Source organism: Sander vitreus, chromosome 6 (assembly GCF_031162955.1).
Source record: "Sander vitreus isolate 19-12246 chromosome 6, sanVit1, whole genome shotgun sequence".
Classification (NCBI taxonomy): Eukaryota; Metazoa; Chordata; class Actinopteri; order Perciformes; family Percidae; genus Sander; species Sander vitreus.
This window is the reverse complement of record NC_135860.1, coordinates 12,947,165-12,962,965: the sequence shown is the minus strand read 5'-3', so window position 1 is coordinate 12,962,965 and position 15,801 is coordinate 12,947,165. Positions and strand designations below refer to the sequence as shown.

The 15,801-nt window shown below is 39.5% G+C and overlaps 1 protein-coding gene across 5 annotated transcripts; it reads right to left on the bottom strand.

Moving 5' to 3' along the window:
• Positions 1–955: 955 nt before the first annotated feature.
• On the bottom strand, positions 956–14,710 carry epn1a (epsin 1a). 5 transcript variants are annotated; one of them, XM_078252681.1, is made up of 13 exons: positions 14,605–14,685; positions 11,264–11,426; positions 10,828–10,929; positions 10,299–10,457; positions 9,942–10,070; positions 9,462–9,591; positions 9,173–9,330; positions 8,895–8,966; positions 7,553–7,636; positions 5,582–5,861; positions 4,784–4,948; positions 4,296–4,538; positions 956–2,891 (listed from the first exon to the last, which is right to left on the bottom strand). In XM_078252681.1, the coding sequence occupies exons 3-13, from the start codon at positions 10,894–10,896 to the stop codon at positions 2,440–2,442; spliced, it is 1,941 nt and encodes a 646-aa protein (XP_078108807.1). In that variant the 5' UTR covers positions 10,897–10,929; positions 11,264–11,426; positions 14,605–14,685; the 3' UTR covers positions 956–2,439. The 5 variants fall into 5 exon arrangements, with proteins under 5 accessions (XP_078108807.1, XP_078108806.1, XP_078108808.1 ...); XM_078252680.1 differs by lacking the exon at positions 11,264–11,426 and having other exon boundaries at positions 14,605–14,710; XM_078252682.1 differs by lacking the exon at positions 11,264–11,426 and having other exon boundaries at positions 9,471–9,591; positions 14,605–14,710.
• Positions 14,711–15,801: the final 1,091 nt, after the last annotated feature.

Below are 15,801 nucleotides of genomic sequence, written 5' to 3'. Positions count from 1 at the left end.
AGTGCCACGCTAGCAACTAGGCGAGCATTATAGAGACCTTAATTCGGAAAAATATTAACGGTAGAGAGGTAAATTATTTTTTGATCCCATTTGAATTGAGCCATGGATTACAAATATTTTCTTAAATTTCAAAGATAATTTTTCAACCGAAGAAAGTCTGTTAGCCGTAGGTTTGTCATATGACCACTTAGTATTGTGTGAAACCGCTCAGTGAACTACATCTCTCGTCTCACACAATTTACGTCACCTAGCTTGATGCTCAACTTGCTCGCTAGCTAGCTAGCTTAGCTCTGTTCCACAACACATGTAATGTTATATTACCTGATGTGTTTTATCCAGTGAAGTGTTTTCAGCAGATAAGCAAATGAACAAGCAAGTTCCTCTGCTCATTTGAGTAACGTTACATCCCCGGTACGATACACAGAGACATCGTAGCTTCAGTGAGACGTCATCCATGCAACACTGAAGTGTGTAGTCTTTCTAATTACGTATTTTCAGTCTTATACTTCAACAGTTTAACAATAAACTGAGACTTTCTTTGGTTGAAAAATTATCTTTTAAATTGACGAACATCACATTTGTAATCCATGGCTCAATTCAAACGGGATCAAAAATTAATTTGCCTAACCCCGTTCACTTTACGTTCATATTTTTTTTGAAAGATAGGTCCCATGGACCGGAAGTAGAAGGGAGTGACTTTGGCTCTCTATAACGTGTGTTACAAAGTGACGCATGTTCGTCATGGAAGTAAAGGCTGGACTACAATAGAGCTGTTTGGAGCAGTTTGTGAACAGTGTTTTCTCTGGAAGATGGTAAGTCCCTTGGGGTGGACTTTTTCACTTTGTAAACTTATAATGTGCACAAACAGATATATAACACAATAAAGGAAAGGGAAAAGCCAAAAAGCATAATATGAGCACTTTAACTAGAGTGCAAGCATGAAACAAGCCAAACATCCTGTGTTTTTGTTTTATTTCATAAATTCCTTTTGATTTTTTTTCCATTTTACTTTTCAAATGTGAATGTTCACAGTCATCACCACACAAAATTCAACCTTACCTGATAAAAGAGATATTTTTTTCTTGTTGATATAAAATAACAATAAATTCATCAAACTAAATTAAAAGAACAGCATGAAGCATGTTGTCAAGTCCCAGGTTGTTTTCTTCCTTTCATTCATTCATTGAAATAATTGTCTTTTATTTTTAAGAGAAGCATCAGTACTCTCCCTCCCTGAAGGAAAGAGGGATGAAACAGGTGGAGAGTGGTGCTCTGGGCCACCTGGACACCAGGGATCCCATATAAAATGTGCGATTGGAAAAAAATCTAATGCTTCTGATTAACAAAAAAATAAAGTGTGAAATACAATTGGCAGAAAAATGAGTGACCCTTATAATACCTCATTTGAAATCCCAACATTACATAGTATTAATACAAGTGACAATTTTTAAAAACAAAAATAATGGATGTCATTTCGTCCTTTCTGAGTCACTAAAATAAGTTCGGACACAGAAAAAAATGGAGACAGATATTGATACATATACACAGGAACTATTGCATACTCACAAATGAGCATTCATATTCTCATTCGCACATTGCTGCAAACACACACACTCAACAAACATCCCATACATTTTTCCCATCAGACCGCAGATGTTAGAGCTCTCTTTAGTTTTCTACAATAGTAAGGAAGGGGGGAAAAAATAAGCATTTGATTTAAATGGCATCATCGTGGGATTTTCCTTGTTTATTTGTTCCCAAAAATTGGAAAAAAATAAATTACATTTAACATTAAATTAAAAGTGAAATAGTTGAAACAATTTGACCACATTGTGCCTGAAATGTTAATGCAGGGTTTTCAGTCCTTATCTCAGTCTGGAGTTCATTAAAAATCATCCTTCATGCACTTGTTTCATTTCAGTGATTCAGTGTTTGTCTTCATTCTAGAGGGAGAGAAGAGGAAGAGGCATGTACAACAGTTTTTCTATTCAGTTTGTTAGTGGCTATGTCCCCTCTCCCTCCATCTCTCTCTCAGTGCAGTACTATAACAGAGTAGAGTGACACTACTGAAAAAGCATCCTGGCCTCACAGACTTACCTTCATCTCAAGACAAGACTGAAAAAAAACACAACAGAAGAACGATACAGAACAGAACAGGACTAAAACAAAATAAATAGATCTCTATTTCCCTCCCACAAATAACGCATACTGAAAAGAAAGGAACTAAATGTGGAAAATTATTCTGAAATGAAGTAATGCTTTTGAAGGATAAACATCATTTTTGATTTTTTTTTTTCTTTTTTTCTTTAAATATAGAGATGTACACATTTTTTCTTTTTGGACACAAATTGTGTTGAGGGGGGGGGGAATGAATGAAGGGGGGCAGCAGGTACGACAGAGGAGGTTGAAACATAAGAGCAAAGTAGTGGTGACACTTCTTCAAAGAAGAAAAGGGTTGGTGCTTGCTCCCGTCGTTCCTCCGCCTCCCACTGACCCTCCTGCCCCCATCACTCCTCCTGTTCCAGTGGGCCCACCCAAAATCAGCTGAGGAGGTGCTGCGCCTCCGGGTCCCAACAGAGCCGAGCCTGGGGGTGCCATAGGTGAGAGCCCGCCGTAGGGCATGCCCATGGGGCTGACCTGCATCATGCCCAGGCCCATTCCCACACTCATTGGCCCCATGCCCATTCCTGGTTGCACCATGCCCAGCATGGGATTGGGAGGCACAGGACTGGAGCGGAGGCCGCTCAGGCCAAGTGATGAGGGCTGAGGTGAGATGGAGGTCATGGGTGGAGCGACGCCGAAAGGGTTGGAGGAGGCAGGTATTGGAGAAACCCCCCTACTGGAAATGGTGCTGCCTGGAGTCACTGCCATGCCAGGAGCAGGAGATGAGCCTGAGGGTCAGAGGTGACAGTTAAGACAATACAACATTTCAATATTACAATATTATTCCTTCAACTCTCAAAAGATAGGTTGACTTTTTCAACCTATTTCCTGAACAATATCAAGTCATTGCTCTTTCCCTACAGGATCAGCTTTACACTAACGTCTTGCTTTTAAAAAGGTTCCTTGTACAGCATACCTTGTATTGTTTGTATTTAATAGTTGCATTTACAGTCCTAACCCTAACCCAGAAAAGCTTTAGTTCTGTTTGTCTCCAACAGGGTTGTTAGGTGGCCAATTGTCTGCTTTTGATCTGGGGTGTTCAGAAGAACCAAGATCGTTCCATCCAAATTCTCGATACTAAATACTAATCAAATGGCTTTTTTTGGCAAGCTGTAATTTATTGTGAATAGGAACACAGCTGATGTTGGCATCTTAAAACTTTGTGTGGACCGACATGGCTCTACCTAAAAATGCTAAATACTTCCCACCTGTTTGTCTGTCTACAAAAGTTATGCTGAGCTTTAAGGGTAACTACCTTTTTTTCAACCTAGACCCTATTTTCCTATGTTTTTGTGTGTAAGTGACTGATAGGTACAACAATCTTTGAAATTGGTCCAGTATTAAGCGTGAACACTGTAACCGGCAGACCAGGCTGCAATGTAACCCTATGGGGCAAATGTTCACTGTCTATTTGGTCCACTAAAAGTGCGGTTTTTGCTTATTAAGTGTTAAATTATTAACTGACAACATTATAGAAAGAATCCCTAAAGAGATAGGCATTTTTAAAACCTCTTTAAGACCTTTCTGTTTAACCAGAAACAGCTCTGAGGTCGCTAAACCCACCAGACTCCAATTTAAAAAAAAATACTTTAAGCGTGTAAGAGCCAACATATTTTCACATGTAAATCGATAAACTATGTGTTATTTCAACCAAAACGGCTTTTCATAGTTTTATTTTGTTTCTGTCAACTTTGAATGAAGTGTATTTGATGATGCTAAAATTACTGTTTATTTACATGGAGTCTGGTGGCTTTAGCGAATGCAATTTTGCGGATGTTTTTATGTTTAAAAAAGGATCCTACTCTTTAACAGAAAGGTCGACCTCCTTAGAAATCCTTTCCATAATGTTGTCAGTTGACACTTAAAATATTAATCTGAGCCTGTCAGTGGCAAAAACAAGCACTTTTGTGGACATACTGTAAATATAAGCTACCCATTTGCACTATTAACTTATATTGTAGCTTGTTTGTTTGCTTGCTTAATACTGGACCAATGTCAAAGACTGTTGTTCCCATCAGCCACAAAAACATAGGGTCCAAGTTGAAAAAAAAAAACAGTAGTTAACCTTTTAGAAGTGTGGTTACTTCTCTCTTTTGAGGCTACACACAGATCACACAATAACTGTTACTAACCTGTGTTCTGGAGGAAGGGGTTGTGTGCTGAAGAGGAAGAGATGGAAGGAGGCGGTGGCTGTTTGGGTTTGGGTTTAGACGACACCAGGGAATCAAGATCCACCAGAGCTGCGTTGGGGCCAAGGAAGGACTCCGGAGTCTTACGAACAGGAAGTGAAGAACCGAGAGATGACAGGTCAAAGGGCACCGGTGAGCCTGTACTGTCACAACCTGTTGCTGGGGACCCTCGTCGCTCTGGGTCTCCTGAGGAGGAAATGAAGGAGGAACGGAAACAGTAAATCAGAATACAAAAAAAAAAACTTTCATTATAATAAAACACAATATAGAATTGCATTACCACAGATACTAGAGGAGGATGAAATGTAGGACAAGACAACTGTTCTGTGCATGCAATTAAAAATCTGTGTGTAAACTATGAAAATCCCTTTAAAAGTGCGTACTAGTACCTCAGTGTTTGTGAGTCCATGTAGCTTTAAGTGTGAATATACCTGTGCCATTTGTGTGTTTGGCGGTGCCACTCCAGATGTCAGAGGTGATAGGGTCAGAGGCAGGGACAGGCCCGTCCCTTGCCCAGGGGTCTACTGGCCCCCCGGAGGAGGACGTGCTGGGTGGCACTGGGGGGCCCCAGGGATCGACACTGGGGGGGGTCACAGCTACAGGGGAGGGGAGGAGACGCAGGGGAGGGTTAACGTAACACCTTACAGGTACAATCCACAAAAAGGGGGGAGCAGGAAGCTGGGCTGGGTTCCAACACTGGTGTTTCTCTCCTTGACCTCTGCAGTCCCACTAACTTGGAAGGTGAGGACAGGTAGCTGTCCACCATATTACTTTCACCTATTTAATATCAGAAGCTCCGTGGAGGTAAAGGAGAGATAATAAGCAGCTAACCCATACATTAAAAAGGCACAAAAGGGTAAGAGAAGAGACAGCTCTGGTTGAGACACAGCCACAGTCAGTCCTGAGTAGAAACAAGGGGATAAAAATCCCTGGTTTAGACACAGAGGGAGAATGGATTTAGCATGCTTGCTTTCCTCATTTCAAACTGAAAGCACGTAAATGTATGAGAAGATATGACAGCATGGTGACATGACAGAAAATGCGACAGGGTTGTAATGAAGACAGGAAATGGACTGTGGAGTGAAGAGGAGTAAAGGTAGAGAGGCCTTCACATCCTCTTTCATCCACAGAGCAGGACACGCTTCTCTTTCGATACTCAGCAATGAGTACATTCCCATCAACCTGACTGGCTACAGAGTTAATACGTGACCAGTGTTGTAGCTGCTTACCGGAGCTCCCCCAGGGGTCGACGTTGTTAACTCTGTTGGACGTCTCTCCCCAGGGGTCTGGAGGAGAGGCTATATTGGGTGGGGCTCCCCCACCCCAGGGGTCAGAGCTTGTAGGAGATGTGGGTGACGCTACACCCCATGGGTCTGTTGGGGCTGCGCCCCACGGACCTGAGGGAGCAGGGGCAGGAACTGTGGGTGGAGGCGAGGGGCCGGCAGAGCCCACAGTGGCTGCAGCAGGGGCTCCCCAGGGGTCCACGGCACCGAGCTCCATCAGCGCGCCCTGTGCAAGAGAATATATTATGGATTCATGTTCTTAGCTGTATTCAGGGAAAATAAAATTGAAGGACACATTCAGCGCACAAAGCTGAGGTTAGATGATGCTGTTGTGATAAGAGGACATTCACAGTAACAAGAAGTAGAAGGAAACAAGGAATTGCAGACAAGACATATACAGTCATGTGAACAAATTAGGACACCCATGCTAAAGTTGACTAAAAAGAGGAATAAAAAAAATCATCTTTAGGAAATTGATATTAATGCCTTAATTAAAAAAAATGAGGAAAAATCCAATCTTTAAGGACACCGATTTTCTTTGTGAATGAATAATGTATCGTAAATAAATAAAATGTTTTTCCTTAAAATACAGGGGGCATAAGTAAGTACACCCCTATGTTTGGAACCTATGGTTTTATTTCAGTTAGCCTAATAGCTGGTTTGATTTGCATTGAGAGATGATTTTATGGAAAGTACCCCATGCCAATCTCTAGGTATGGTGAAGGGGATGTGATGATGTGGGGCTATTTTAATTCCAAAGGCCAAGGGAACTTTATCAGGATTGATAGTATCCTGGATCCATGAAATAACTGGCCTTTAAAAATAAACATCTGCCTGCCTCTATGGGAATTTAACATAGGGCTGTATTTTAAGGAAAAACATTTATTTATGATACATTATTCATTCACAAAGAAAATTGGTGTCCTTAAAGGTTGAATTTTTCCTCATTTTTTTTATTAAGGCATTAAGATCAATTTCCAAAAGATGATTTTTTTTATTCCTCTTTTTAGTCAACTTTAGCATGGGTGTCCTAATTTTTTCACATGACTGTACATGAAATTGATGGTGAAAGAAATCAGATTGAACTTCTCACAATCAATTTTTATTACCTTGCGCAGTGTCAATGTAACTTGATAAAACTGCAACACAATTTCTATTTTTGTATAGAGAGACAAAGTCACGCCCTTCTACTTCCGGCCAATGGGACCTATCTTTCGAAAAAAAATATGAACGAGAGTCAATGGAGAGATAATAATAATTTTTTTATCCCATTTGAATTGAGCCATGGATTACAAATGTGATGTTCGTCAATTTAAAAGATAATTTTTCAACCAAAGAAAGTCTCAGTTTATTGTTAAACTGTTGAAGTATAAGACTGTGAAAATACGTAATTAGAAAGACTACACACTTCAATGTCGCATGGATGACGTCTCACTGAAGCTACGATGTCTCTGTGTATCGTACCAGGGATGTAACGTTACTCAAATGAGCAGAGGAACTTGCTTGTTCTTTTGCTTATCTGCTGAAAACACTTCACTGGATAAAACACATCAGGTAATATAACATTACATGTGTTGTGGAACAGAGCTAAGCTAGCTAGCAAGTTGAGCATCAAGCTAGGTGACGTAAATTGTGTGAGACGAGAGATGTAGTTCACTGAGCGGTTTCACACAATACTAAGTGGTCATATGACAAACCTACTGCTAACTGAGAACATAAACAAATGAACTGTGCTCTCCTACACTAGTAAAAAAAGCATGTTGTTTATTCAACTGAACATGCTATCTTTACCACTGCTTTTCGAAACGTCTTAATGATTTGATCTCTCATGTGGCTGATTTTATCAGATTTAGAGACAAAAAATATAGAAGCTTATGCCAGGAGAGTGAGAGATATACAGATACATTTCACACATACATCCTCAGGCTTAGTCTTCTCCCTCCTGCTCTCCTCAATGGCCATCTGCAGTCTCAGGTCATCACCTCTGCGCAGTCGCTCTTCCTGCCAATCACACACACTGTGATGTCAGCAACCTGAGACACACAACCTCGGAAAGCACACCACAGGTACAGATTTAGGACCAGTTTACAATTCCACAATTAACATCTGAATCGGTGGGAGTGGAAACTGAACACCTGACTTTAAATCATTATCTATAGTCAACAGAAAAATAAGGCAAATCTACCAATCCCTGCATTATTTGTAAGAGTTTGCAATTTTGTCTGATTCTCACAGTATTACGACAAAACACAATCAAATAAAATGAATGCTTGTTTCACACAGAAAATAAACTGCTGGATGTGCCTTAGAAATAGGTACCAGTCTATTGGATAAGCGCAGTTGAGTCGCTTTATCATCTAACCTACCTGGAGCAGAAAAAAAAAGTTACAATAAAAATTAAATTAACCAATATCAGTTAATTTAAAAAAAAAAAAAAAAAAAAAAAAAGGCCTAGATCACCCCTGATACAGATCGAACCAGGACATTCCCACCTAATGCCACCTTTTGTCCTACCTCTTTATAAAAATAGGAGTATTAAACAGCGAAACACCGACTAACCCATGAGGAAACAGGCCGTCCCTGCTATAGAACTCAGCAAGTCTTTATGCTTAGGGCCACTAAGCAACAATAACATTATCCTTTAAATACCTACATTAGTTTATAGACTTAACCAGCGAAGTGGCACAGTAGGTGTTGGACTCTAACCACCTTTATACAATAGGCAAACACATTTTGCACTCAGTGAACACAGTACAAGGAAGTTACAACAGCAGGAGATGTAACACGTAAGGAAGAAAGTGCATTTCAAATCAAGACTACAGTTGAAAGCATGCTATCAGAGAGGGAGACATGGAGGAAAGAATAATCAATGCTTACAAACCACTCAGTGTTTAATGTAGTAAGTTATGATAAATATTTGACAATGCCATGCAAATTCAACAACCAAATTAGAGTTAATCAATTCTGTGGGTGCTCACTTTTGACAAGGATTTGAAAAGCACCTACTTTGCAGACTTTTCATGAGTGCAAGCACCATAATAGAAATGGACACTCTGCAGCAAACTAAATTATCTCAACCAAATTACTGCAGTCTGATGCAAATTTGTATCTTGAGGAAAATGGCACATGACAAATATGAGCATAAATTCATTTTCTTGATTGATCAATACTTGATGTGTGTTTGAGAAATCCCAATTAACAGAAAGACAGAGTTGATGAGTGGGTGGCCAGTCAGCTGGGCACACTCTCTGCCCCTGACCTTTTGTTGCATCTCTTTGCTGAGTGTAATTGCATAGCGGAGCTCTGCGTCCTCCAGAGGGTCCTTGCTAGTCTGGGGGAGGTCAGGCGTTACATTGTGAAAGCAAAACTATGTGTATGTAGTGAATAATATCAATAATATCCCTCTGTGTACACAGGTGCTGCAACAGACTGTACAAATTGCAAACTTAGCTGTAGCAGTAATAGTTATGCTTTAACCCTTATCTTAGAGAGCAGTAACGTTGCTGTGCCTGCCTTGAATATGCTGCTTTGTGTTACCTGCTCTGCCTCTTCTTTACTCATGGCCAAAGCCAGCTGGAGCTGCAGATCTTCCTCTCCAGTGCTCTGTGGCCAGGCCTGCTCAGGGTCTGCCCCTCCAGAGTGGGAGCCCACTGACAGGCTCCCCCCCAGGCTGGGTGCTGAGGGAGCTGAGGAGGCTGGAGCAGAAACAAATAAGCATATGCATGGATGAGAGCTTGTCTTAGGTTATCAGCTACTCATTGCTAAAGGCCCTTTGTGCCCACCCTTCTTCGGAGTGTAATACTGTAACTTTGAGCTTTTTAAGTACCCATCTCACCACTGGAGGTCTGTGCCATCTTTTCTTTGGTTTTGAGGGCGTGGATCCTCTCCTCTCTTAGTCTCTCTTCATCTTTCAGCAGTGTCACCAGCTGTTTGGCTTTCTCTCGCACATTCACCCCCTGGAAACATACAGGTATGAGCACAGAATTACATGCTGCAAATTATGTGTACTTTTTTTAATGTTAAATACTCCATAAACAGACATACATATAATTACTAATGCTGGTATTACACTGTACACCTTATTGTAACAGCTTGTTATTTTCCCACAGTTTCAGTTATCAACAACCCATAAAAACTTTATTGGCTGGCTTTGTTTGCACAAGAGGTCTGAAAGTCATTGTAAAATGTCCTTGAATGACACACAAGCAGCATGTTTGACAAAGAGGGCCTGCATTCCACAAAGGTGATTACTTGCTAATCACTTCAACTTTCTATGCAGCTTTGTGGGCATGGTGTGTTTGTGTACCTGGTCTTTGCCGTCCCTGTCTATGTACTGAAAATCCTTGAGGGTCTGGACTGCGTATATGTTCTCTCTGCACTGTTGGGCAACACGTTCTGAACCCGTCTTGATCAGGTACTCCATAAGAGTCATAGCCTGGTGAAAATATAAATCACAACCAATGACCAACTGGAGAAAAGGTCTGGATAGTGAGAACGAACGAACGCACACACACACACACCTGTGCAATAAACACCTAATAGTCTACTCTGTAGTGAGCAGTACATTGAGATATAAGACACGTCTGGAGCATCATCATTCCGCATCCTCACTGACAGATAGTGTTACACAACAATTATTCCCGACTTCAACACAAATACAAACCTTGTACACATGTCTCCAGTTCTTGCCATGGTCATTGAGGCGCTTCCACACCATGCTCATGATTTCCGAAAAGGCCACAACATTGTAGGTCAGATCAGCAATCTCTGACATCAGAGAGCTGCTGGGGCCCCATGGGTCATTGGATGTCGCCTCTCTAACCTGTATAACAACACAGCAAGGGACAAACTTAAAATATATCCTCCATCCAAACTGTCCATGATAAGTATAATTTTAGGCCAATACATTGTGACAATTTAATGTTCCACAGTGTTCTGAGTAGCAATGCAAACTCAATCAAGGCACAAGCCAGAGAGAGACAAACCAATGAACAGATACTATGATTAGATTAGCTCATATTTTATATAACAAGGAGAAATAGTGAGGAGATTGTTTCAAAGAGATTATCATCAACTACATTATGTCATATGTGCTGCAGAGATACATGGGCTACATTTAAGCCGTGGACATATGGGGGATGCGGGTGTTAACAAAAAAAATGAAAAAGAAGAGAAGCAGAGGAACACACAACCTTGATTTCAGCCTCTGAATAGTTGTGGACAATGTTCTTTACTTGTCGCCGTAGCGATGAGGTCGACATGGCAACGGTCTGGCCGTCGAGTTCTGTTGCAATCTGAACAGCAGATGGAGAAGAAGGATTGTAAAATATAATTAATGCAAAATAAACAGCAACGGAACGAAGAACATTGTTATTTCAAACAAAGACAAACTAAAAATGATAATTAAAAGACTCAATACAACTAAAAAAAGAGTGCACGAAGATAAAGAGTTAAAAAGACTGGAGAAGATGTATAAGTATAAGATGAAGTACAGGAGTCTGGATGAAAGAGTGAAAGACCTTGACAAGAACAATTTGGACTATGAAAGATGGTGTCTATACCAGAGATTAATCTTAAATCATGCCACTGCTGGTATCAACAGAGGAAGAGAGACAGCATCATGCACACCTGTTACACAAGAATGATGCAGAATAAGGCTCTCTCCTCTTGGTATATTTTTGTTTTTTTCTGGCTGGTGAGCCACTCATTCATGGAGTGCTATGTCTCAGTTTGTCTGTTTCTTCCCGTGGCAACATTGGGTCGCGAAACCTCAGGCACAGGGAGACGAAAACTATAGAGCAAGATTGAGATAAACATTAAAAAAGAACCCATACTCACTGAGAGATTAATACATCACAACAAACAGACAAGAACAAGCTAAACTTTATGCTAGCTCTAATTCCAAAGTTACCATTGGAAAATAAAGACACAGCAGATATTCAGCAAGAAAATCACAGGACTTGTTGCTGATCCACACAGGGCTAACAGTCAGAGATACAACATATTAGTTAATACTCCATCATACTTATCAAAGTCAAGTCATAAAGTCTGTTTATTCTCTTAAGAATAAGCGGGTAGTATGAAGAGACTATTCCTGAACCAATAAGACAAAGAAGGGGGAGAAAAAAAACTTTATTTAAAAAAAATAAATAAATAACAACATCAGTTGACCAACCTAAATTGTATCAGTAGGATTCACATGGAGCTGCGTGTTTTAGGAAAAGAACACTTGGTTCATATGATCAAGTACATATTTCAAACTTGTGATTCATTCATAGGCCAGTCAATACACTTTAAAATGTTTTCTTAAACTCATATTACCAGACTGGAACATCCAGTAGTTTGAGAGTTTAACTAGAATGAACCACTAAAAACACTCCAACATTGTGGGTAAAAAAAAAAAAGAGGTCATAACAGCAAAGCAAGAATTTTTAAGCTAACCGGTGGTATGCAAATATGAACTTAATAAGACACGACGTGCAAGGGCTCGATCTTAGAACATACAGCCTTTAAGTAACATACAGGAGTGAACAACAATGGTTTACTCCTATCAGCTACAAACAATAGGTTGAGTGTAGAGTGAGCATGCTATCAGCAAAAAGTGGGTGATTGACAAGTGGAAAGAAACATTGTCTGGTTTATGTTATTCCACACTGGTAGCTGGGTCTGAATTTGACATAAACATCCTGTCTGCTGCTGCTGGTGTAATGGCATGTGGAGAATGATTTTGTGGCACAATATTGGATCCCTCCGAACCTACTGAGCATTGTTTGTATTTGATTGCTTACATAGCAGGCTGAAACATTGTTGCTGACCAGATGCATCCTTTCACTGCCACAATCTGCATTTTCTCACCAAATACATGCCCCCATCGGCCCATGTCACACAGCAACATAGGTGGGCAATAACCAAAAACTTTCTGAAACTGACTTTTAGAAGCCCCATAGTTACGTTCACCTACAGATATAATTGTGTTGTCAGTATATTTAAAAGCTCTCAAAGAATGTTTTTAAGAGCTAACCTTAACCTGCCTATTTATAAGACTAAATGCTAATTATACCATTGTGTTCTCTTTAAATGCACTTAATGGAAAAAGGGAGAAGTTTAAGAAAGGGGATTTAACATCATCTTTAAAGTCAACACAGTGCTCAGCCACTCCCTCAACTGCCATCTCTCAAGGACCAAAGGGTGGAAGGCATAATCTTTTTGCTAAAGAAGATGATAAATTCAACCCACCCACTGCATGAATATTCCCTCCAACCAGGCAAATAAGCACTAGTAGGCAACCAAGAAATTGTGCTGCTCTTCCCATTGCCCAGCCTTGAGCAGACCTTTCCTCATACTGCACTCAAGACTTAACAGTGACAAAGGAAGTACACAGACTGACCTCTACACAATGTATTCTGATGGGCATGAAAATGTGCAATTGGTTAAAATTAATTTTAAACTTGTATGTTTTTTTCTTCTTGTTTAAGCAATGTAAAGAATAATGTACTTTAGCTCTGTTCCTTACAGTCTTAACTAAACTCTAACTTGCTCTATTCCCATAGACTGTTTTCAACACTCACAATTAAATAAATTAACTTAAAAACAAGTACACATTTTTTAAGAGAATATATGCATTTGGACATGACCATCTCTTCAGGTTTTAAATATACTTTGGTAAACCAGTGATATAACAAATATGCTATTAAAGACACAACTTTTCTATATAGTTTTTAGGTGTTTTAAATAAACCTGACACAAATAGCATGCCAGTGTTTAGATTGTAGATCAGACAAATATGAGACCATGTTGAACATAAGGCATCTATTGCAGAAGTCAGTTCAGAGACTACTGAAGCTCTGTACCAAAGTTCAGACCCTCCATCTAATCTTTGATAAGGGACATAACACGCCCTTTGTATCTTAGGTTGTCCATATCTCCACAATCTCTGACACTTTGAGAAAAAGTTTGCATTAACTATGTTTAAAGTCTGCTGCTCTAAACACACACAATCACTTTATCGTCTACTATGACAGACAGAGATCAGCACACAGATAGCTAGCAATGACCTGTTGTAGGCAAGTGATTGAGTACCAACACATATGACGAAAACTTAAACTTATTCCTCCTGTCACTTGCATGCAGTTGACGTTGCACAGCCCCAGGAAGAAGTTCCCATACCCATTTCCCGGCACACAGACAACGTTAACAACCCATTCAGACAACTGCAACTATTACTGTCTACCAAGTTAGCTAACTAGCTAATCACTTAACTAACGTTAAGCAATCAAACAGTCAACTGACGTTATGCTAGCTAACCAGAACCTTTGTGTGTTACAAACACAGCGTAGTGTCCAGACACATAGTTAATGGGTACTTAGCTATATTAACAGTGTTAACAGTGTTACGAAGAGCATATATGTGTCACAAAGACTGTATAATGAGAAAGAAAGCAATTACTGAAGCTAATTGGCCAACAAACGTTTACTGTCACCTGGTACTGTCATCTTACATTAGCCATTTAGAAGGCAAACTCTCCCATTCTCACCGAAGCAAGCTAATCGAAACAGTTGGCTAGCACTTTGACACCAGGGTTTGGGTGAAGTCTGGGTAAAGTATAAACAGGGGGGCAGAAGGGTGTAGCTAGGTACGACTTGACAGACAAACGTAAAATTAAAGGTGATATTCTTTTCACAACACTGAATAGACAAAATATAACTGAACGTTAATGTTACCTGCCAGTTTGATTGATTAAAGGAATAGCTTGCTGCTGCTAGAAAAGACTAGCCAGCTAGCAGTTAGCCATCTAGCTGCTGCTAGTTAGCTAGCTAGTTCGTAACAGAACTGCTAGACTGTACAAGCTTTATCAAGGACACGTCCGGCTTCGGGACAATGTTGAATATATACGTTTAAATCACAAGCCAAAATGCCAAGAAATACTGACGACACACCACAATAAAAAATGTAATCAAGTGTGTACTGACCCTGCTGTAGCTTGAATGTACGAGGAGATGGCCGAATTTCCGCTTCCGTTCTCGGCTACAGGAAAAACCGCACCCCCTGTAGCTTTGTTTTCCTGGGATGGTAGTAGAAGACTCATGAATAATGAATTGACTTTTTAACAGCCAAAGTTAAAGTATCAAATGAAAATATATACCAAACCACCACGTATTGTTAATGTTTAAAGCCTTCAAAAGAGAGACAGGGACGTGCCCTTTGATTGATAGTCTGGCCTAATTAAAATATTATTCAAATACCACCCACTGTCTAATGTAGGGGAAAGAAATAACATCCTCTTTCATGCTTTTTTGTGTTTCTTTAAATAACGTTTTGTATACTTACATACAGACCTATCAGAGGTAAAATGATAACATTGATTGGGCATACACCCATGCCATGTGAGAAGCAGAGAAGAAAATTATACAGAGACATCATTGAAAGGGGTGATAAACAGTGAGATAACTAATACTTCTATAAATTCTGTATTTTATGTTCAAAGCCAAAAAAATGGCCTTCCTCTATTTCATTATTTATTTAGTGGAGCATGCATGTGGTTCATTATGATATAGGTTTTTAATCTAAACTTTATGTGAAAATGGTGTCCAAAGTCAAAATGAGACATTATCATTACCATTGTTACCGTCATCATAATCATGATCAACAATTGGGTAGGTTATATGACTTAAATTATATATATATATATATATATATATATATATATATATATATATATATATATATATATATATATATATATATTTATATATATATATATATATATTTATATATATATCTGTAAATATGTTAACTGTTCTTTAATATTAGGAGTGATTGGCCATACAGTTTTCCTACCCATACCCACACAGACAGGTTTATTTTTTTTATTCATGTTTGCCATTTAGGCAATGGAGCTGGAGGTTACAAAACTTTCTTTTTGTATGAATAGTTATAAACACATCATACTTATTTTCACAGAGACTCTCATATGACTAAACAAAAGTCTTCTTGTTGGTGGCTCAGTGGGGAGACACATGAGCAGGCTGCTGATTGATTATCCTCAGTGGTTTGAAACTATAGTCTGCAACAGGTCACATCATATTGAGACCTACAAAACTGAGCAACATATAGAGCCTTAATTATAAAGGCTCTATTCAAAAAATAAAACTCTCTTAATTATAAAG

Coding starts and splice junctions, on each gene's coding strand:
- epn1a (XM_078252680.1), bottom strand. CDS start 10,896: ATGTCGACCTCATCGCTACGGCGACAAGTAAAGAACATTGTCCACAAC. Junction 5,862..7,552: donor AGAAGACTAAGCCTGAGGAT/GTATGTGTGAAA, acceptor TCTCTTGCACAG/GGCGCGCTGATGGAGCTCGG. Junction 4,949..5,581: donor CGACCCCTGGGGGAGCTCCG/GTAAGCAGCTAC, acceptor CCTCCCCTGTAG/CTGTGACCCCCCCCAGTGTC.